At 37.9% G+C, this 22,890-nt stretch overlaps 1 protein-coding gene across 2 annotated transcripts in view; it reads left to right on the top strand.

Annotated features, from left to right (window-relative positions):
- The window catches only part of SORT1 (sortilin 1), a 47,871-nt gene that overhangs the window by 7,289 nt on the left and 17,692 nt on the right, over nucleotides 1-22,890 (top strand). For both annotated transcript variants that reach the window (XM_034414762.3, XM_034414761.3), the window contains exons 2-8: nucleotides 10,434-10,493; nucleotides 12,572-12,645; nucleotides 14,896-14,998; nucleotides 16,730-16,894; nucleotides 18,520-18,593; nucleotides 20,147-20,196; nucleotides 21,662-21,792. In XM_034414762.3, coding sequence (XP_034270653.1) covers nucleotides 10,434-10,493; nucleotides 12,572-12,645; nucleotides 14,896-14,998; nucleotides 16,730-16,894; nucleotides 18,520-18,593; nucleotides 20,147-20,196; nucleotides 21,662-21,792 — 657 coding nt within the window. The remainder of the gene's footprint in view (nucleotides 1-10,433; nucleotides 10,494-12,571; nucleotides 12,646-14,895; nucleotides 14,999-16,729; nucleotides 16,895-18,519; nucleotides 18,594-20,146; nucleotides 20,197-21,661; nucleotides 21,793-22,890) is intronic.

The following is a 22,890-nucleotide window of genomic DNA, read 5'->3' as shown; positions in this document are numbered from 1 at the left end:
ATTTTATTATTTTACATATTTTTATTACTGCTGTTGTGTTTTATGTTTTTGTTATGGCTTGTTGTGAGATGTCAGAGGGTAGTTGGGAATCATTTCTGCACCAATGATTTATAACATTACATGTGGTGATATTGTTTGCAATAAATATACTCTTGAGAAGAATGAATTACAATGCTAATACTGTAGTTATATGTAGGAGTTCTTTATATTTAGACGTGTAGGCAACCCTGAAAAAAAAATCAAGGCTGTTTTGTGTGTCCATCTCAAGCCGTACTTTAATCTTAGGTCATCATGATATCACTTTTAGTAAGGAGGGCAGTGTATAATTTCTGGCTCAGTAAACTGGTGAGACCAGTTTTTCAGGGTTTGAATAAGTTTCTAGGAGTGCTTTTTCTTTTTTGCCTTTTTTCTTGGACAAGAAAGGTTTGAATGGTTAGATACTGTGTTTTTATTTAGGTACTTTGCTATGGAAGATGGTAAGAAGAACTATATATTTCAGAAAGTACATATTACACTGAAAAGGGATAAAGCCTTGATAGGGGGAGGAAGTTTCAAGGATTTAATACAAAATAAGTATGTAATCCTTACAACCTTTCCTCTCTGCAAAATACACATTGCGTTGCACTGCCTTATTTTGGTAGCTAGTATCATTAGTTCTTGAGGCTTCAGAAATACTCCTGGAATAAGTGATGCTGAAGAGGTTGTTTCCCTATTTTTCTGTTAGGTTATTTCTTGAGTGCCCCAATGTTGGAATTAAATTACTAATAATTTCTCCTCTGATATGTGTTCCTTGCTGTTTCCATTCTGGCCCTAATGAGAAGCTATCTTGGAAGAATTCTGGTAAGTCATCAATAGTGAGTCTTACTTATAGCAAAGTCAGTGTTTATTGCACCCAGTTGTGTAAAGGCAGAACATCTTTTTCTTGTAGTCAGAGCACCCATGTTCTAGATTTCTCTTGTTTTGGCAATAGATTAGATACCTAGTTGCTTTTCTTAGACCAGGAGTTAGTTCTTAGACTAACTCTCACAATTATTTTCAGTCTTCCTGAAGTGAAATTGCAGAAAGCATAATTAATGCTGATATGCCCAATTTCTCATCCCCTTCAGGTTCTGAATTATAAATTGCAAATACTGCTCGCTATTACTAGTGTTAGGACCATATTCAGTATATGCCTTTTGAGATGAGTCACCTCACTTGAGATATTGGCAGTTCTACCAGTATCATTTGTTAGGATGGAAGACTTGAGGAAAAGGTTGGTCTAGCAATCTTGCAGATTTATTTTAATGATTTGGGCACTGGGGAAACTATATCCTGCCTCACAGTAATCTCACATATATGGTTAAATAGATGGTTATGACATTGCCATAAGTGCATTCCTTTCACTGCACTATCCCTCCTGCATAATTGTGGATGTTAAACATCATCAGAACTTATAAATTACAGTTTTCCAGATGACAAATATGCTCTGGCAGTGCCATCTGAATGATTCAATGGTAATTGAACTGCCTTAAGTCAAGATCTAGGCAAATGCTGTGATCCTGCTATTTACTGTAGTCTTCCAGAAAGATTGTGACACTGAAGTGCTAATGACACTAATTTGTGAACTTTATAGTAATTCTGGCAAAATAAAGTGCTAAGCTATGCTTTTCGCTCTTGTTGAATGCTAAATGAGTTATTAATAGTGAGGAATCTCAAGTAAACAATCTGGATTTTGAATGTCTGTTTTATTGAAGATCTGAATTTCCCCAGCTGTTCCCCAGCTAACATATCATTACTGCTGCATTTCAGCTTGGCAGCCTCTCATGTAACCCTTCATATTATTGCTAAGGTAGTAGTGATGCAGGTGCAGTATTTTCATAGCTATAAGATGCAGATGTAGATGATATATGCAGTTTGGTGCTAGTATTTGTGCTGCTGTGTACCATATTGCATAATTTATTTTAATGTTGAGTCGATTATTTTAAAGCATTATTGTTTGATTAATTTTGGAAGAAATGAGAAACCGGGGCATTAAACTATGACCCCTATGTAGTAGTAGAGAATCTTTCAGAGTTGCATAAGGAAGGATTGCTATCCTTGCAGCTGTATGATGATTTAAAAGCAATTTAATTCCAAGCAAATATGAACCTCTTAAATCAGCTTTGGCTAGATATTATTGGATCTGCTATGCATTGGATCTACTATGCATATAACTACGTCAAGGCATGTATGGTCAAATAACACAAATGCAGTACCAGATTTAGGGACAGAAGAAGATCTCATCATACATGTTGTGCATAGAAGCAGTGAAGAAATTAGTTCAAGAAGACTTAAGCATAAAGAGTAAACATTATTAATGTTCCACATATATTTATAGAAAGAAAAACATGACTAATACATCTTTTAACTTGAGCAGTGAACTGACACTATAATCAAATGATTATTAATACTAATGATAGAATAAAACAAAATGGCGATGCGAAATTCAATTTGTTGAATAAGATGCGGAAAAATGGCTAGACTAAAGGTAGGGCATTGATTGAAGACCTAACTGTACTAGTTAAATGACTAGTCAGCTTCTGTTCGAATACTTCTGGAGAAGGAGAATCTACCCACCTCCCAAGCTAGTAGTTTCTATTGTTGAACAGCTCTTATCATTATGGTGTTCAATTGAACTCCATATTCTTCAATGTAAAGTGACTGTCATATGTTCTAGACTAGAGTAATGCTGCTCAAGTCTATCTTCTTTTCTACATGAGGATTCTTCACATGTTTCAGAGACTCCCCACATTCTATTTTTGCCAGGCTAAACAAACCCAACACTTCCAACTGTTCCTCCTGGGTTTTTATTTTTTTTATTTTTGTTTTTCAAAACACACAAAACAAAATATTGACAAAACGCTCAAGTACACTTACAAAAATTTAAACAAATATCTTGTTTTCATTCCATGAATATATTTGTCAATGTCCTTCCTAAACTGCAGCGCCAAGAACTTGGCGATGTATTCTAGATGTAATCTGAACAATGCAAAATAGAGAGGAGGAAAGGAGGGGGTGGTTCTGTTGATCTTAACCCATTCCTTCTGGGGAATGCAGTTTTGAGTTTTTCTGTGTATGCATCATATTCTTGGCTCGTGCTCAGCTTGTGCTTCATCAAGCTATCCCAATAATTTTCTCATGTACTGCTGTGTGGTATCCCCCATTCTGTATACATATCTTTAATTTTTCCTACCCAAATTATTATGTTTGTTGTACTGAAATTAATTTGGCTAGTTTATGCCTATTGCCGCAATACTGTTCTACAAGATGTTTACTATCCTTCCTTATTTTGTGTTGTCAAGAAGTTTGATTAAACCCAATTTTAACCCCTTCTCTTAATTTAGAATATTGAATAGCACAGGCTTGAGGAGAGCTCTGCAATACACAGCTCAAGACCTCTTTCAACTTTGATGAAGGGCTATTCACATAAACTTGTTGGATATGATTATTTAACTATTTTATAGCTGAAGCCATCTGTTTTTCATTTTCTCTTTGTGTTCCTTTTAACTCTTCCTGTTCCTTGTGCATTTATAGAGGACCCAGATTGTTGGGGGCAATATGCTGTCTCTGTAAACTGCTTAGAGAGGGCTGAAAAATACTTTGAAGCAGTATATAAAACTTAAGTGCTAGTGCTAGTGCTATAATGATTTTGCAAACTGCCCTCCTTTTTCTTCTTCCAGAGAATGGTATGCAATCGTACTTCCACCATCTTAATTTTGACAACTCCTCAATCCTCTAACTTAAAGCACCTTTATGGATATTAAAAGGTGCTTTAAAAGTTATGCTGCAGCACCTTCAATAAGATACCGCAAGAACCAGCAAAACTAAATCCACAACCATCATCAATTCTAGCATGGCAGAAATGTTAAAGCCTATAATCTCAGTGCAAGTCTGTAACATATATCCAGTTTTAATAAATGAATATAAACTTAGAATACTCTCGTGTCTCAAACTAACAAGGCAGGGGGATTTCCCTAATAGATTCAGTTAAAATCAGTATTTTAATTGGATTGTGAAATACATCAGCAAACTGCAGCTGTTGCAGTATGGGAACCAAATATCTGAAGAAATTTGAAGAACTAGGCACTTGAGATTCAACATGATTAGGAGTTTTCCAACTTTCTCTATAAAGTATTTGTCATGTAATTTACTCATTCTGCAATCCATAACTGTTGGTATGCAAATGTTTTATAGCTTGATGTATAGCTTGATGTAATTGATGTAAAATTGCTGAGAATTTAAGCAGCAAACTCTCCATATATTTATGAATGTGGGGTTTATAAATGTTATTTAGTACCTTAATGTGGGATACGGTCTACCTACATATATATAGGTAGACTGTACATGAGTGTAAATGGACTCCAGAGGATGATAGAGGACAGGAAGGCCTGGAGGAACGTTGTCCATGGGGTCGTGATGGGTCGGACACAACTTCACAACTAACAACAACAACAAGACTGTACATAAATATACTTTTTATAAATATAATTTATAAGAAGGCCCTGAGAAATAAAGAAATCAAGAAAATTGATGGAAGCAATATCCATAATAATTACATCAGGAATGCTTGTGAGCAACAGAAAAAAAATCCTTATTAAAAACCAACTAATATATTAGGAAATGCACGCACTATTAATATTCTACAAGGAAGGCAGTAAAAGCTATTAAAAATTAACAAAATAACTTCAGATACCTAGTATACAGCTTTGTCTTGGAGTAAGAAGTCTCAAAATTAATAATATAATGCTGCAATCTCTAACAAAAGATTAAGGTGCTGTGAAAATGAGGGCTAATGTGGAAGAAATTGCAAAGTGATTCAGAGCGCAGCTGTTCTGAGGAAAGTAGGAGGAATCAAATTAATTGTCCTACAGGATTCCAGTGTACTTCTTGGACTGCTGTATCAAGAACTGACCAATGCTGATTAAAATTTCTGAATTTTATGAAGAGAATACTGTCAAAGTGAAATTATCATTGTGAGGCCAAAAAGGAACCATGGTCTTTTTATTAATAAAGTACAAGGAAATAACTTTCTGATCCTGTTGACATAAAAGAGTTGAGTGTAACCTTGGAAAAAGGAATAGGTGGCTATAGAATTAGAACCATAGTATAAAAATTGGGAGAAAAACATATAACCAAATTATTCAGTACTTACCGGTAGTTTTTTATATTCAAAGGCAAAAAAGGTGTTTTGGAGCATTCTGTGAAGCCAAAATGGCTTTAAAGACAAAACGTTACACTGTTCTATGGAGAAGTCAGTAATTCTTGAAGGGGAAAGTCTGTGGAGATTCTCAGTCATCCAGATCCTGGTTGTCCCAAAGGTGCTTTTTCGGAAGGCAACTGGACTTTCTTGTTTGTTTTTTTTCCTTTGAAGACGTTTCGCTTCTCATCCAAGAAGCTTCTTCAGTTCTGACTGGATGGTGAAGAACAGAAAGTTTTATGTTCCTTGCAGACAGCTGGTCATTTGCATTCTTTTAGGGGGTTTATCTGTAACCTCAGGGTCAGCTGAGTGGTGCAAATGGGTATGGAGACTTCTTGGCTGTGTGATGTTTTCTGCCCTGTGTCCCTTCACTCTTGAAGACAGGCCCAGGCTGTTGGGGATGAGTCTATGTTTATGATGAGTCTTCTGGCAGGGGAGTTGGCTATCACAAGGGTTCCTTGTGGGAACCCAGATTCAAATCTCTCTTCAGCCATGGAAACTTTGTTAGGTGACTTTGGGTCTATTAATTTCAGATTAGTACAGGTAGTCCTCGATTTACAACAGTTTATTTAGTGACCGTTCAAAGTTACAATGGCACTGAAAAAAGTGACTCATGACCAGTTTTCACACTTATGACCGTTGTAGCATCCCCATGATTATTTGATTAAAATTTGCAGGCTTGGCAACTGATATGTAAGTTACAGTGTCCCTGGGTCACGTAATCCCCTTTTGCAACCTTTTTTGCCAGCAAAGTCAATGGGGAAGCCAGATTTACTTAACAGTTTGACTAATTTAACAGTTACCATGATTCACTTAACAACGATGGCAAGAAAGTTCGTAAAACGGACAAACTCGCTTAATAAATGTTTCACTTAGCAACAGAAATTTGGGGCTCAATTGTGGTTGTAAATCGAGAACTGTCTGTATATATCATAGGGTTGGGTGATTTTTATTTTTTTTTTTAAAGTAAATTGCTTTGAGCTCCTGGAGGAAATGTAGAATTAAATGGTTGGGATTCTTTTAAATATATTGTTAAGTAATATGGACAATACAGTTCATTGGGTTTCCAGTGGAGCCAGGCTCTATAAAACGCTCTATTTCAAGTCAGAAGTAATAACTCTTGGTTTTCTCTTCATTTTTCTGTCTTCCTTGCTCCTGTTTTACTTGTTCTTCCACCAAATGCTTTCATCCAGTTTTACTGCTGCTTCTAAATTTTAACTGGCTGATATTTAGCAACAAAGCTAAGGATATATTTGAATCAGATACCAGCTTTTAGAATAGTTCAGGAGAAGCATTCATATTACTCCTTCTGTGCCTTTATTGAAGAAGCTGTCTGTTACACAAATAGCTCTTAGCAACCTCTTCCTCCTTCAGACTGGTTGCTAATAACAGCTATGTTTCCATAGCCAAGGGTAATTTAACCCTCATAATATCAGTTTTCTCTATTTTATATAGCTGTATAGCTATATATATTTGCTTCTTCCTTAAACTGTTGTTCATCTGAAACAAAATGCTAGTTGCAGTTATAATATGATTCTTATTTGTGCTGCATTAAATATATTGTGTTCAGGAAAGCAATATTAAAATGAGACTGTGTTTTGCAGCATTTCTTGTGCCATCTCCTTTCCTCTGGGAACCAACAATTGCACCTGGATTCCTGAGGATGAAGTGCTTTGTTTGGCTTTCTGAACTGTAATTGTTATGCCAATGACGCATTGTTTAGTGTGCTTTTATTTTTCTTATTTTGAAGTGATATATACGCCTTGGAAGCTTTCATCTCATATACTTGGTGACTCAGAGGTTGTGTATTTCATATTGATTCTTACACTGATCTTGGTTGATCAGTAGTCTGTTTTCTACTTTACAACAGTGTTTGAATTGTGATATTTCTGGGCTCAGGTGCTTACGGAGCTGTTAAAGGAAGCTTTACAGCCTTTGTAGAAGAATTAGTGATTTTAATTTTGCATGTATATTTGTTTTTCTTTCTGAAGTAACATTAACATATATCTTTAGGCAAACAACAATACGGTTGGCTTGTATCTTTGGAACATTAGGGGTGTCATGCCTTATGCAACACACAAGTTTATTGTGATGGCTGTGATCCTATTGAGCAAGTGTTGGCACAGACATCAGGAAATATAAATAAGAGAAATTTGGACCATTATTCTATATTACACAGAGTTCTCTAATGTGGTATTCTGATTATGTATTGGAGTGGTTTTTAAAGACCAGATGCATACTGGAACGATGGATGGTTGGCCTACTTAATTTATTTTTAGCTTACAGTTGCTCTGCCCAAATCATTTTTTAAGCCATCTTAGAAGAGAATGGGAAATGTGAAGAGCCTTTTTTATTTTATTTCCACTTGGGTTAAAAAAATGTTTGAGCAATCTGATCTTGTACTTGTGTCATTGAAGGAGACTACCTTAATTCTAATTAAAAAAAAGAGAGAAAAAAGACCACGGAGAAAAGAATTACAGTATTTGCATCAAGTTGGAGAGAGCTATTTAGGGTAATACCAGTAATAGTGTTAAATGGTACTTTATGAATATATGTTAATTCTGGGGAATCTATTAGTCTCAGTAATCTTTTCCCAATTTAGGGTAATTTTGAATTATTTGTAGAGCTGGATTTTGTACCAAGAATATTTAACTAAATCTGCAAAGTAAAACAGAAGGAAGTATGAGAGGAAGTACTGTAGTAATATTCTGTTCTAGAGCAAGAATGGCTTTTGCAACTGTGTTTTGCCATTACCGCCACCTGTGTATAGCTAACTAAAATGCTGACTAACAACAGAGTGATATGCTAGAACAGTGATGGCGAACCTTTTAGACACTGAGTGCCCAGACTGCGCATGTGCACATGCCCAAACTGAAAGGGGTGTGTGCGCGCAAACGTGCATACATGGACATGCACGAACATGTGCATGCATGTACATGTGCGAACATGCACATGCACAGACACGTGCATGCACAGACATGCACACAGATATGCGGTGACATGCACGGACATGCACGCGGAAATGCGCAGCAGAGACTCGAAGACCTGCTAGCCGGCGGGAGGCGGGGCATCCGAACACCAGCAGCGCAGCAAGAGGTAAGATCTTTTTCTTTCATGAGCTTCTGTTTCCCTGCAAACGACGAAACAGAAGCTCACAAAAGAAACGCCACGGAGATCTGACCTGTGGCGACAGCGCACATGCCAGCAGAGAGGGCTCTGCGAGCCACCTCTCGCACTCATGCCATAGGTTCGCCATCACGGTGCTAAAATGTTATTTTAGCATTTAAATAAACATAGAAGCTTATCTAAGAGAACCTATGATATTTAACCTTGTTAACTTCAAGGCTCTTTTTTCCACTATGTATTCTAAATGGTCTGTGATTAATGTGTGTGTGTGTGTAGTTTTGAGAGTGGGCATCAAAATTTAATTTTTTAATGTGTGCCAGTGTATTCACAGAAAAAAGTGACAATAAAGGTTATCTTATTCTTAACTTGCTCAGACTTCACTTGTAGGAAAGATGTATTTATTTGCTTCAATGAACTGACATACTTAGAAGAAGGCTTTTGAGGTTTTACATCAGCAGATTTTTATCTAAGAGAGATGTGGTATTTGATTCTGGTCAGACTTCATTTGCAGGAAGGATACATTGATAGTGCCTTAAGAGATGATTATACTGTTATCAAACCAGCTTATAGATGAAGGTATACAGAATTAATTCTGGTGAGTATATGGAAATAAAACTGCCTAGGAATTCCAGAAAAGTTTCCTGGAACAATAAAGTCACTAAGAATCAAACTCACCTCAATGGCAACTTGATCTTTATACTAAGAAAAGAGAATTATTGGTCACACTAGATGCATTTCCGGCAACGTACCTCCTTTGCATAGCTTGATAGACTTTAGTAGTTCTAGTTATAAGTAAATTTACATGAAATCTCTCCTAATTTTCCTACTTCTGTTAGTCAATAAAAATGTAGTAATATTTCAAGATTAAAAAGGGAGATGAAAATAAATGTGTTACAATACTAAGCGGCAGACTTCTTTAAACATCCAAAATAGTCTTATCTCTGCTTTTCTCTTAAGTGTGATGCAGTCCCTCCTTCAAATCCAAGCCAAAGCATCTAGATCAGGGGTGTCAAACTCAATCTGGCCCATGGGTTCTTAAATCCGGCTCGTGGGGCTGGCCTGGAAATATCAAAGTGGTGCCTCTGGTGGCTAAAACAGGCTGCATGCGCCCCCCCCCTTGCCTTGTTTTCACCCTCCATGGCCTCCTGCAGCACTCTGCTGGCCGAAAATGGCCGGCAAAGTGCTGCAGGAGGCCATGGAGGGTGAAAATGAGGCACGGGGGGGGGAGCGCATGGACCCCCCCCGCCCCACCCCATTTTGGCCGGCAGGGTGCTGCAGGAGACATCCATCCTGCCACTCCCAGCCCAGAGGAGAACTACAATGCTGATCTGGCCCTCAAAGATATCCAGTTTGACACCCCTGGTCTAGAGCATGGGTGCCCAAGCTCTTGGCTTGCCTGGGCCACATTGAGTGAAGAGGAATTATCCTGGGCCACATTTAAAATATATAATATAGTTAGTGTATATAAATCACAAAATAATATTAAATGATTACAATCTTGTGGGGTTTCATTGCTAGCTATCCAGGGCTGCATGTGACAGCGGGCTGGGCACGCATGCTCTAGAGCAGGGGTCTCAAACTCAATTTCATTGAGGGCCGCATCAGGGTTGTGTTTGACCTGGGGGAGGGGGCTGGGGAGGGTGTGGCCACACTCGGCGTCCTCGAGCTCCGATTTAGCTGGCAGAGGGCTACAGGAGCCCGTCATGGTCAAAAACGGAGCCCGGGTGAGCCGTGCACGGCCCTCTCAAGCTCCATTTTTGCTGGCAAAGACACCTCGGCCAGGTCCTTTGCTGTTTCCAGGGCAGCCCCGCTGGCCAGATCAAAGCACCCTGTGGGCCAGATCCGGCCAGCTGGCCTTGAGTTTGACACCCCTGCTCTAGAGAATCAACTCCATAAGGGTTATATTATCTCCATAAGTGTTATTGGGAAATTATAACTATTAAATTTAACGGGCAATAAGATTGTGAGGAATATGGTTTCCAGAAATAAGTTTCTAGGAAGAAAATTTCTTGGAAGAAAGGGAAGGGGTATTTGCTGAATAATGTCAGCTACAGGAGCAGGGACTAAAATGTATTTGCAATTGTCTTTACAGCGTGTCTTCAATGACCTCAGTGGCTCAGTGTCCCTTTCCTGGATTGGAGACAGCACTGGAGTAAGTAATAAAATTGGTTGAGCAGATGTTTTAAGTATTCAGAAGGAGAAAAAGTATAATATATGAAATAGTTCCATACAGTGCTGGTTTCGTGCTTTCAAATAGAGATGCTTTTGCCTTAACCTTCCCACATAAAAAAAGAATTACAGTATTTTTGCCTGGTGGGTGATAAGAAGTTATTCTCTACAGCTGCAAGCTATTCTGGTTCTTCTTTTAAATATTGCCATCTTACTCATGAACAAAGAACTATTGTGGGTGTTTTGTTGTGTAAATGAAGTGACACACAGGTTTGGTAAGTAACATATATCTACCCATTCAGGGTTGTGGGGATAATTGCTTCAGTGATGAAGCCTTATTGGTGTGGAGAAAAAAATCCCTCATATTTCTTAATATCCTCCACAGAGCTGTTGCTTGTTCACCTCACGCTGAAAGAGAATTTTGCAATTCAAGAGCATTTTTTATTTGCATAATTTTGACAATCCTTAGACACAATTAAGATTATCCAGTGTACAGTGAAGGGCAGGTGACAATAGTAGGAAGGGCCATATAAATTATCAGCTGAGAGTTGGATTTAATTAAGCATATTGGGAGAAGAATTAGGAAGAATCATATATGTTTTTCCGGTTCTTCCTTTTAAACAAAAGGAACAAAAAGAGACACTGAGGAGCTGCCCAGTAGTATCTGACGTAGTTTTGCCAACTTCCTTTTCTTTCTTTCAAAGATAATGGAATCTTAATCTAGTTATTTCTGTCTGCTTCTCATACTCCTTTATTTAAACTACCAGCAGTATCAATAACTAGGCCAACTTTTATATCAAAAAAGGTGAGTAGAGTCAGACCTGATCAATATTTAGATGAGAGACTTCTCCCACCCCCTTCAATCAATAATTCTGGAAGAATACAGTGACAAATCACCTCTGTGCCAATAAAATGTATGATCATGTTCATGTAGTCACTGGGAGCTGAACTCAGTCCATTGGAGATGACTAATAAACAAACAAACAAATACTAACCTGAAGGAATCTTTCTTTTAACTTTCAATAAATCCAATCTAATGCTCATTCAGAAATTTCACTGATGCTCGGCATAAGAGCACCATTTCTGGTGCTACTAAAAAGCAGACACCTTCAGTTCATGATGTGTTAAGATTGGAAATATGTTTTTTTGGGGGGGGGAGGGGACAAAATACCAAATTCTAAACATATTTATTAATGTTTTGATCTCATCAGTATACAATCTAGGTATTTACACAGTTTCAATAATCAAAAGGCAAGTGGACATTCCAGAAAAAAAACTACACATTTAAAAAAAGACTGCGATTCAAATCTTTTATACTTAGCCAAGTGAATTATCATATATTAGCTCTATCATGCATCACTCTATCAAAGCTATATAAATATTTTTTAAACGAACAGTCTACTGACAGTTTAAGTTCCTCTTTTGATTAAAGACTTGTATTTCTAGTGAATAGCTAGAAATAAGAGAGAAAATTGGTTCCTATTGTGATATTGTACACTGAATAACTTAACATACGATAGCACAATTTGGAATCTAATGATAGCTACATTTGATACTATTCTGTAAAGTTCTTTCCAGAGAATTCATTTAGGTGACATCTTATCAGGGTTTAAATAAATTACCATTCCTTCAGCAAAGAAAAGGAGACAAATAGAGTGATGGTTGAGGATAGAAACTTAAGCATTAGATAACTGAAATAAGCAGGAGAGGATATTTTTTCATAAGACGATCTAATTCTAATATAATAGAAAATTGTAATATATAATACCTAATTTTTGAAATGAACATGAAATTATTTCTAGGGAATTATTCAGCTGGCTGCATAAATTCTATTTGCTTGATCTGCCTTTTAAATAGTCAGACTGTATGAGTATGCTGAAATGTGGCTGAAACCTGTTCAGCCTGGTAGAAACCAATTGTTAGCCAGAACCCTTTTGTTACCTTTGCTATGTAGCATCTATTATAGTAATTAAACTCTATTAAGATAGTTAAATAACATTAAGACAAACTTGTTTTCTTGAACTATCTGAGCTAAATAACTTTTCCACTTTCTGTTTCCAGGTTATTCTTGTGTTGACTACTTTTCAGCTTCCCTTAGTGATCATGAGCTTTGGGCAGTCTAAATTATACCGAAGGTAAAGATGTTATAGTTGTCTATAGTTCTATGTAAATAGATATTTATTATATTTTTCTTTTTTTTAAAAAGTCAGTATTGCTTCTATGCCCAATTGCCCGCAACAGCCTTCTCTGGTTCCATCCATCAAGTGCTGGGTGACCTGTTTCTTTCAAAAGCTGTTTTCCTGTAAATACGTATAGTTTTCCATGATTAACTTTCAAACAATGGCAGTATAAACCTGTTTTCGTTGAAATAGGAGCATGTTGACCCAGGATAATTTTTATCTGAATAGTTTGTCAAATATAATCCATCTCCTTCCTCTGCCTATTGGAAATCCTTCAGAAGCAGCCCCCCTTTTGATACTAGTATAGGTAATAAAACTTTGAGATAAGGTGAAAGCTTCACCTGCTTATTAACATTCCATATGTTTCATGCTGGGATTACAGCCATATTTTCTCTGGTGGAAACCAGAAATACTGCTTTAGACTTTTTCCTCCAATATTTGCTTTGGTGTGGCTGACTGTTCCTGCTTTTCCATTTTTCAGTTGTTATGTAGAACAAGTTGCACCAGAGAGGTGAAGGTAGTCCTTTTAGAAAAGAGTTGCTCCTGCCAAGGGTAGGCATACTGTACAGTGGTAGTTTGCTCCCAACTTCAAGGATCCAAGAGGCAGAAGAGGGATTTACTGGCATGTGGTCATAGGTTAGTTAAGATTTGCTGTGGAATGGGAAAAGAAAGAACTTATTGCTCCAGAGCAGTGTTTCTCAGTCTCTGCAATTTTAAGGTATGGACTTCAATTCCCAGCATTCCCCAGCCAGTGCTGGGAGTTGATGTCTACACCTCTTAAAATTGTGGAGACTGAGAAACACTACTCTAGCACAGGGGTCACCAACCTTTTGGACCTCAGGGACCACTAAATTCATAATTTTAAATCCCGTGGACCACTAATATGATCCGTCTAATGACCGGCTGGGTGGGCATGGTTAGGTGGTCATGTGACTGGGTGGGTGTGGCTAACTCAATGTCACACACCAGCCTCCCCGCCCTCTACTTGCCCTGCCCTCCCAGCCACTCCTCGCCTCCTTGCCTGGGCTCCTTAGGGCCCCAATAGGAAGCAGTTGTGGAAGCATCTACGACAAGAAACAGTTGGCAAAACAACTCAGTTCAAATTGGATCTGACCAAAAAGGAGGCTCAGTAGAAGCACCTCACTGAGGACTGTGAGCATAGGCTTTCCAAGCAGAGGGAAGACCTGCGGGAGTGCAAGGCCAGGTACAGGTGCCTGGAGGCTCAGTGGGCTGAGATGGTCAGCCAGTTCCAGGCCATGATGCAGTCCCACTGGAACAAGAGCCTCCAGCTCTTCGCCACCAGCAGCACTTCCCTCCAGCTTTCGCCCAAAGCCCCACACCAGGAGGCTTAAGCAGATCCCAAGTCAGAATTTCTGCCCCCCTCCAACCCACACAAAAAGACCCCAAAGGGGAGACTCTGCAGCAACACAAACATTCATTGCTCATATCTGTCTCAGGGGCCATAGTTTGAGGACCCCTGATTTAGTGCAATATAAAAAATGCAAATAATTTTTCTGCGGACCACCAAAATTTTCTCGTGGACCACTGACCACCAGTTGGTGACTGCTGCTCTAGCACTGCTCTAACCTAATACAGAATCTTGCACGAAATAGTTACTCTCTAGATCCTACTAGCTATGTGAGAGCACCAGTTGTGAAAACTCTTCTTTGACAGAATCGTCAATGCTGCTAATATTATTTTTCAAATATCAAGCCAAATAAATTTCGTTCCTTAGGCTTAGAGGTTTAGTAGAACATGCCATTTATGATTATGGTCCCTACTTTTGGTGTAGGTACAGATTTATGGATTCTTCATAGCATATTTTTATAGTTTAATTGACTACTTATTTTAATTTTTAATTGTGTTAACTATTTTGGCGATTACCTGAAAGTGAGAGGAATTTTAAAACATGGGAGCTATTTTATATGATAAAGTGTACTAGCTGTATCTCTGTAAAGGATAATTTTCACTGCAATATGTTTTTTTATATATATATTTGTGCACATTTTATTATTGTGTACATATTTCATCATTGAACTAAATCATGCCGTAGAAAAATCTTAAGTGATTTTTACATTGTTAACTTTTATATTTTTCCAGTTCTTTTTTATATTTATTTTACTGCATCAATAAGACAAATGATTACTTCAAGGTGTTTGGCTAATTTTTGTCCTTACTTTGTCTTTTTTCCCCCTTTTATCTTAGTGAAGATTATGGGAAAACTTTCACAGACATTACAGACCTCATTAACAACACTTTCATCAGAACAGAGTTTGGAATGGCTATTGGGCCAGAGAATTCAGGGAAGGTAGGAATAATGATAATAATAACAAATAGTACAATCTAGCCTGTTTGCTAACCCTATTCTTTGTGATAAAAATGGAAGTCTTGAGATGAAGGATCTAAAATGGCTGCATTTTAATAATTTAGCTTAGTATTGGAGAATAGATTTAAGATGGTACTTGAGCTGTTAACATGGCTGGAATCTAGGTGGATTTAAGTTTATTACTAGTTTTCCAGTGGTTGCTACTTGCCAAGGCATTCTAGAGCAGTAGTGCAAAAAACTGACTGGGCCCATCCCTGGCCTAGCATCATCTGAATAGCAATGGCAATAGCACTTAGATTTATATACAACATCACACTGTTTTACAGCCCTCTCTAAGCAGTTTACAGAGTCAGCATATTTTCCCCACAATCTGGGCCCTCATTTTACTGATCTTGGAAGGATGGAAGGCTGAGTCAACCTTGAGCAAGTCAGGATCAAAGGAACCAGACTCCTGGCAGTGAGCAGAGTTAACCTGCAATACTGCATTCTAACCACTGCGCCACCACGTCCTCATGAACCTAATGAATAGGGCCAAAAATATTGACTTTTCCTTGGATTTTAAAAGGTCAAGGGAAGGTTTGAGCAAACTGTGTTTCTTAAGCTTTTTTGGATTCCTATCACTTTCCACATTTGGATTGTGTTTCTTGATGTGTTGTTCAAAATCTGGGCAGCCCTTGACGTGAAGAAAATTGGACAGCTCTGCAATGCAACCTCAGAAACTTACTTGTTAGAGCTGGCTAGTATCATCTAATTCTTCTTTCCCCTTCTTGCTGCACATTGTGTTAAATAAACTGTATAGGACTTGTTGGTCATTAGTGGGGAGATAGGGTTATGGTTGTGGTTTCTCTAACTTGTACTGAATTTTAAATTACTGTCATTAGTTTGCTTCAAGAACTAAATAAACATTTTTGTTCCCAACGCAGTTTCATCCTACATTATTGAGCCTGTCCATGGATATATTACGGATAAGATATTTCTTTCCATGACATTTCTATTAGAGGGATAAGCAGGAATAGTTTAATTCTTTAGAGATTTCCTGGATGGGTTTCATAAAATCCTTTTGTGGCATAGCAAAGCAGTTCATTTTGTCATCACAAAAGCCATAAACCCAGTGTCTTGCATTACCTTAGAATTTCTAATACTACTAATACTAATACTGATACACTGAGCGGTGGCTCAGTGGCTAAGATGCTGAGCTTGTCGATCGAAAGGTCGGCAGTTCAGTGGTTTGAATCCCTAGTGTCGCATAACGGGGTGAGCTCCCATTACTTTTGCCAACTTTTGCTAGCAGTTCGAAAGCACATAAAAAATGCAAGTAGAAAACTAGGGACCACCTTTGGTGGGACGGTAACAGCGTTCCATGCGCCTTTGGCATTTAGTCATGCTGGCCACATGACCATGGAGATGTCTTTGGACAGCGCTGGCTCTTCGGCTTTGAAACAGAGACGAGCACCGCTCCCTAAAGTCGGAAACGACTAGCACATATGTGCGAGGGGAACCTTTACCTTTACCTTTACCTTACTTATGCTTATTTTTGGTTTTTTCAGGGACTTATTTTGTCCTTTTAAAACTATTCCAAATATGGATTCAGACATATTTTAATCCATAACATATTTTAACATAGTTTCAACACATGATAAACTGGAAGTGTGGATGAGCTCCTATGTGAATGTTTGGAAGATGAGTCTCATCTTTACTTTTCCATCCGTCTAGGTGATACTGACTGGGGACAGATCTGGACCATACCATAGTGGAAGAATCTTCCGATCGTCTGATTTTGCAAAGAATTTTGTACTAACAGATCTTCCTTTCCATCCTTTAACTCAAATAATTTATCACCCTCAGAATTCTGATTTGTTATTGACCCTCAGTACTGAGGTAAGATTTGGAGAAAGGGGATGGAGGTATCTTCATTGGTGTGGCAATTGAAATTGTGATCTTGTGATCTAAAATTAAGTATATAGGTGGGGGAATGATTTTGAATGACTACTTATGGTCACAATTTTTATCTAGAAAAATATGTGTTTTCTAGATTTACTGATGATTATTCAGATATTAGGACAGCACTGAATTAGGACAGCACTGAATAAATTGTGATTATGACCTGTTCTCAGAATTCTGGCCATCTTTGCATTCATATGATTGCAATTTGACCATTTGCTAACTGGCTTGCACTTAGGACTGGTTGCAGCACCCCATGATCACATGATCACAATTTGCAACCTTTCCTGATGATTTCTTCTGAAGGTCAGTGGGGAAACCAGTAGGGGAAGTTACAAATCACTGGGTAAATCTGCAGGGATTGCTGTCACTAAGTGATGTGGTCATGTTTTACATCTGAAATCGAAATTCAGGTACCAACTGCTGTTTTAAGTCAAGGGCTACTACCTTTTATTTATATTCTGCTTTTTGTTATGGAACTCAATGAAGGTTTTTCTTCATTTTACCTTTATAACAATAATTCCATGAGGAAGGTGAGGCTAAGAAATAGGGATTGGTCTAGATCAATCTTGGACATTTTGTGGTCCTTGGGCCACATCTGGCCCATAGCCAGTCTCAGTCCAGTTTATGTTATCAGCAGTGTTGGTGGCAGGGTCTGGGGGTTTTATCAGAAACCAAGTTTCTCATGTGTCTCCTTTGGAAAATTAATTGCCCACCCCTAGCCTAGATGAACAAGTCCTTTTCTTTGAGGATTATAAAACATTATACATTTGATTAAAGTATGATTAAGCTTCTTTGGCCAATTTAAATTGATAGACTTGTATTACATAAGCATCAATTGGTCTAGAACAGAGGTTCTCAAATTTGGCAGCTTTAAGACTTGTGGACTTCAACTCCCAGAATTCTCCAGCCAGCATAGCTGCTGGAGAATTCTGGGAGTTGAAGTCCACAAGTCTTAAAGCTGCCAAGTTTGAGGACCTCTGGTCTAGAATGATAGGACCATATCTGGGAAGGGTTGATTTTCAGGAGTATGCAAATTCTTTTCTAGAGTTTAACTAGTTTCTGCTCTGTTTCTGGGCACATTTCAAAGTGCTGGTTCTGGACTTCAATGATATAAGCATTTAGGTCCAGGATGTTAAAAGAACATTTTTAAAAGATCCATCAAGCTATTCTTTATGTTCATCAAATTTGACCTTTACTGAGGCCATGTTCTTTGGAATGCCTGCTAAGAGAGATCTGTCTCTCCCCTTCTCCTACTGAAATTCAGTTACTATTGCAGATATGGTTCCTCTTCTCAATCTTACTAATGACTTAATATATTTTTCTTATTATAAAATGATTTTTAAGTATTTCCTTTTTTTTGCTTTCTGTTAATCTTCATTTACTTCATTGATTGTTTTACATCAGCAATTTTTAATAAATTGCTCAGATTAGGTTATAGATTAATCCATACACTATAAACATAAAAATGTGTAACTTTACTATGGACTTTTTGTTTTGTTAAGCGCCAGTCACTTGAATATGATGAATCAATAATAAGCAACTCTTTCTAAATGTTCCAGGGTAGCTTGTGGATATCAAAGACATTTGGTGAGAAATGGAAAGAAATCCACAAAGATGTTTGCTTGGCCAAATGGTAAATTTCTTAATGCTATCCAGGGAGAACTGATGGTTTAATATATATTAAAGTAGCTTAAATGTATATTAACATAATTTAAGTGTCTATTAAAGGTGCTATATCTGGTAGTTTGTAAAAATATGAAGAAACCTGTTGAGAAAATGTTTAATATTATTTTCTCAGTTGTAACAAAGTAATTAAAAACTTTATTTAAGACCACAGTTATAGCATATGGTTTCAGAAAAATAACTCTTGTCTGTATGAGTATTTTACATTATTTCCACATTTTGTGTACATAGCAAGTACTCTATATAAAGAGCCGATTTTGTAGCCGTTAAATTCAAATGCATTGCTTTTGCTAATTTTCATCTTGAATATACCAGGGTAATTTAACAAGTAGATATAAAACAGCTGGGGAGATGATCACAGGCCAACATAGGAGAGCCAGATTCGGAACTAACATTTCCAAATAAAAGTATATTACATAAATGAGAAAAAAAAAAACTTTTGCACAAGATCTTGGGAAGTTGTTGCTTATTAGCATAGTGATAAACCAATGGTCTAACTTATAAAGAAGTGAACTCCTTATTAGAGTGTGACTGTTACTTTCAGTGAGGCTTATTGATGGATTTCATACAATCCTAATGCTTCTTCTGCCACTTGATGCATTTTTATCTTTCAAAAATTTTAGCTTGGCTTACTAACTAGAATTTGTGACAACTCATCTCTGTAGACATGAAGTTGCCTAAACTGATATCCTCCAGATATGTTGAACTAAATCCCTCATAATTCTCTAGCCAATTTGTTGAAAATTCAGAGAACTGAAATGTCCATATTTTGGGGTTACATTACAGCATTCCTGAAATTGAATTTCAAAACAACTGGAAAACTTGCTCTGTACTGAAATTAAGATAATATTTTCACACCATTCTGATCTGATTGTACGAAGTATTATCACCTAGCCCAGTGTAGTAACAGAATCTGGGTTATTGTAAGTCCGTGATGGCGAACCTATGGCATGGGTGCCACAGGTGGCACGCGGAGCTGTATCTGTGGCACGTGAGCGTTGCCCTACTCAGCTCCAGTGCGCACATGCGTGCCGGCCAGCTAATTTTCGGACCTTCCGGGCCCACCTGAAGTCGGGAAATGGGCTGTTTCTGGCCTCCGAAGGACCTCCTGGGTGGGGGAGGGAAGGCCGTTTTTGCCCTCCCCAGGCTCCAAGAAAGCCTCTGGAGCCTGGGGAGGGCGGAAAACGGGCCTACTGGGCCCACCATGCCATCACGTGCCAAAAGTGGGGGTCGCGCGGGGGAGGGTCATGCGTACATGTGGGAGGGGACACATTGAATTATGGGTATGGGCACATGCATGCATGACCTCCCCGCATGATCCCCACTTTTGGCACGCGACAGCAAAAAGGTTAGCCATCACTGTTGTAGGTTATTTAAAAAATCATAGTGAAGCCATAATTTAACATAATATATGAAGTCATTCCACAAATTGAAGTCCCAATTGTTTAGTTAGCCTACATGCTTCTATCATTATACTAATTATATTCTCTTGGCCTTTCCTAGGGGTTCTGGTGGAACCATCTTCTTTACTACCTACCTGAATGGCTCTTGCAGTAAGTAATCCTTAGTATAATAAACAGAGCTACTTCAGTTTACAGCTTTTTTTGCAGATTTTTTTGGATTCTTTTCTTTGAGTCCACAACCTCAAGAAGTCTTGACCATAGCTTATTCACCTGCAGTTATTTTAATATGGGAAAATCATATTCTGACTATATTTACAGTATATATTTATTTACCAATGTTTGGAATCTTTTCCCTGGGATCCTCCCATAGAAAGTTGTAGTTATAAAAAGTCACTGTCTTGTGAAACAAGAGTTTGTCATTTAAAAAAGGTCTCACTAAACATTGTGGGAAGTGTCAAAACTTTAGCTGGTTTGCTAGTGCTTAGGAGTTACAGTAGTTCTGTTTTTTTCCTCCTTTCTCTCTTTTTTAATTAACCTTTTCTGCTGCTGATGCATTTCCAATTTACAGAACTTTTGCCTAGTAAATAGGTATTTATTGCCTTCAAATGGCATAAAATTAACTTCTGATTATGATATTGAAGGAAGTTTTACAGGAGAGGGATTTGACATATGACCCTGGGTTTTCACGTTTCTACTTTTCCAAACTACTTATGAATAAATAAAGTTTATAAATATGAAGATAAAAACAAATATAAATCTGACTAGTCATATTGAAAAAAATCACACCACTATTGTGTCACTGAAACCATAATCAAGACAGCAATAACTAATTTTTCCTACTTTCCCATGGCATATTGCAATGATTATTGCATGAAATGTAACAGAGGAAATTTAAGTAGCTAATTCTTTTTGAACTAAAAAATGTAGAATTGAACCTGTTCATGATTGATAGTGAGCAATAAAAGAATCTTATTATTACAATCGGATATAAAATGCTGTCTTATGTGAATGAACAGTTGAAAAACCTGTATATAACATAATCATAAATATGAATCAACTGCATTTTTGATGTAAAGAGATCTTCAAGTATTGAATCCCCCCCCCGTAGCACTCTGTTTTTGAGTTAGTTTGGTTTTCCATCCTGATGTTTACATGTGGACGTCTGCAAAATGGAAGTCTATGGGTTTTTTTTTTTTTTTTTAAATTTGATTTATATGCCGCCCTCTCCGAAGACTCAGGGCGGCTTACAATGCATTAAGCAATAGCCTTCATACTTTTGTATATTTATACAAAGTCAGCTTACTGCCCCCACAAACTGGGTCCTCAATTTACCTACCTTAGAAAGGATGGAAGGCTGAGTCAACCTTGAGCCTTGGAGAGATTCGAACCAGCAGTAATTGCAGGCAGCTGTGTTAATGACAGGGTGCTTAGACCACTGTGCTATCAAGGCTCAAGTCTATGTATATGAATTCTTTCTTCAGATGCTCTTGTTCAGTATGCAGGCTGGGTTCTTACACAAGGTTAGGATGGGGTTAACTGTTTCTTTAGCATGTCATGGAGGGAATTATCTGTTTTCTAAATGGAGCGATCTTAATGCATCTATTCTCTTCTGAAGAAACTGATATCGGATTATTGGAGTTAAAGAAAACTAAAGACTTTGGAAAGACATTCAAGACCATAGGAAACAACATCTACTCCTTTGGCCTAGGTGGTCGTTTTCTTTTTGCATCTGTGATGATAGAAAAAGTAAGAAAACTATTCTTGGGCTTCTTTTGTTTTTCTATAGACTTGGTGCCTTCGTTTGCATCATGCTCTTTTTTTTCTTTCCTCTAACGCAATGTCCCTAAACTGTGAGCTGTTGAGGTATTGCGAGAAGTCCACAACAAATATAGTAAACAACAAACCAAAAAAAACCATTCATAGTTTTTCCACTGGTGCAGATGCTGATGGAAAAATACTGCACTGGTTGATGTGAGTAGAAAGGAGACAAATACTTGACTAGCCTAGGAGAAAGATTGGAGAAATAGCAACCTGGCCTGCAACAGTATTTTTGTTCCTTCCAAGATATACAACATCATATGTATGAGTTTTTTCACTACAGCCCAAGTATCATGCTTGGCTATGAAATCCGTAGATGTTGCCAGATGTTTTCACCTTATAACCAGTATCACTGTTCTTTACTGTTTGTAGCCTGCTCTCCCTCACACAGCCAGCCTGTTATCTACCAGATCTTCCTACCAGGTATCCCATCTGTTGCAGGTTCTTCTATATACCGTATTTTTTGGAGTATAAGACACACCTTTTTCCCCCAAAAAAGAGGGTGAAAATCTGGGTGCATCTTATACTCCGAATGTAGCCCTGCCCAGCCTCTCAAACGGAGATTTCAGAGGTTGAAAAAAGCCTCAGAAATGAAGCTTCAGAAAAAAGCCTCCAAACAGAGCTTCAGAAAAAAAGCCTCAGAAACGAAGCTTCAGGAAAAAAAAGCCTCCAAACAAGGTTTCAGAGGCTTTTTTTCCGAAGCTCTGTTTCAGAGGCTTTCAGAGGCAGAAAAAAAAAAGTTTTTTTCTGAAATGGAGTTTCATAGGCTGAAAAAAAAAGCAAGGCACAGAGCTCACAACCAACGAACCTGTTGCTAAAATTTACCTCTGGGAACAGCTGATTGGGGGTATTCCGGGAGACGGATCCACCCACCAATCAGCTTTTTTCTTATTTTCCTCCCCAAAAACTAAGGTGCGTCTTATACTCCGGTGCGTCTTATACTTCGAAAAATACAGTATATATATTCCTCCATCCATACATTTTGGCACCCTTCAGGCTCAAGGTCCAAGGCCCTAGCAATGGCTG

This window comes from Pantherophis guttatus, chromosome 3, assembly GCF_059756535.1.
Source record: "Pantherophis guttatus breed Tessera chromosome 3, ASM5975653v1, whole genome shotgun sequence".
In the NCBI taxonomy this organism is placed as follows: domain Eukaryota; kingdom Metazoa; phylum Chordata; class Lepidosauria; order Squamata; family Colubridae; genus Pantherophis; species Pantherophis guttatus.
Note: the sequence above shows the minus strand (reverse complement) of the source record. Positions and strands in the feature narration are given on the sequence as shown.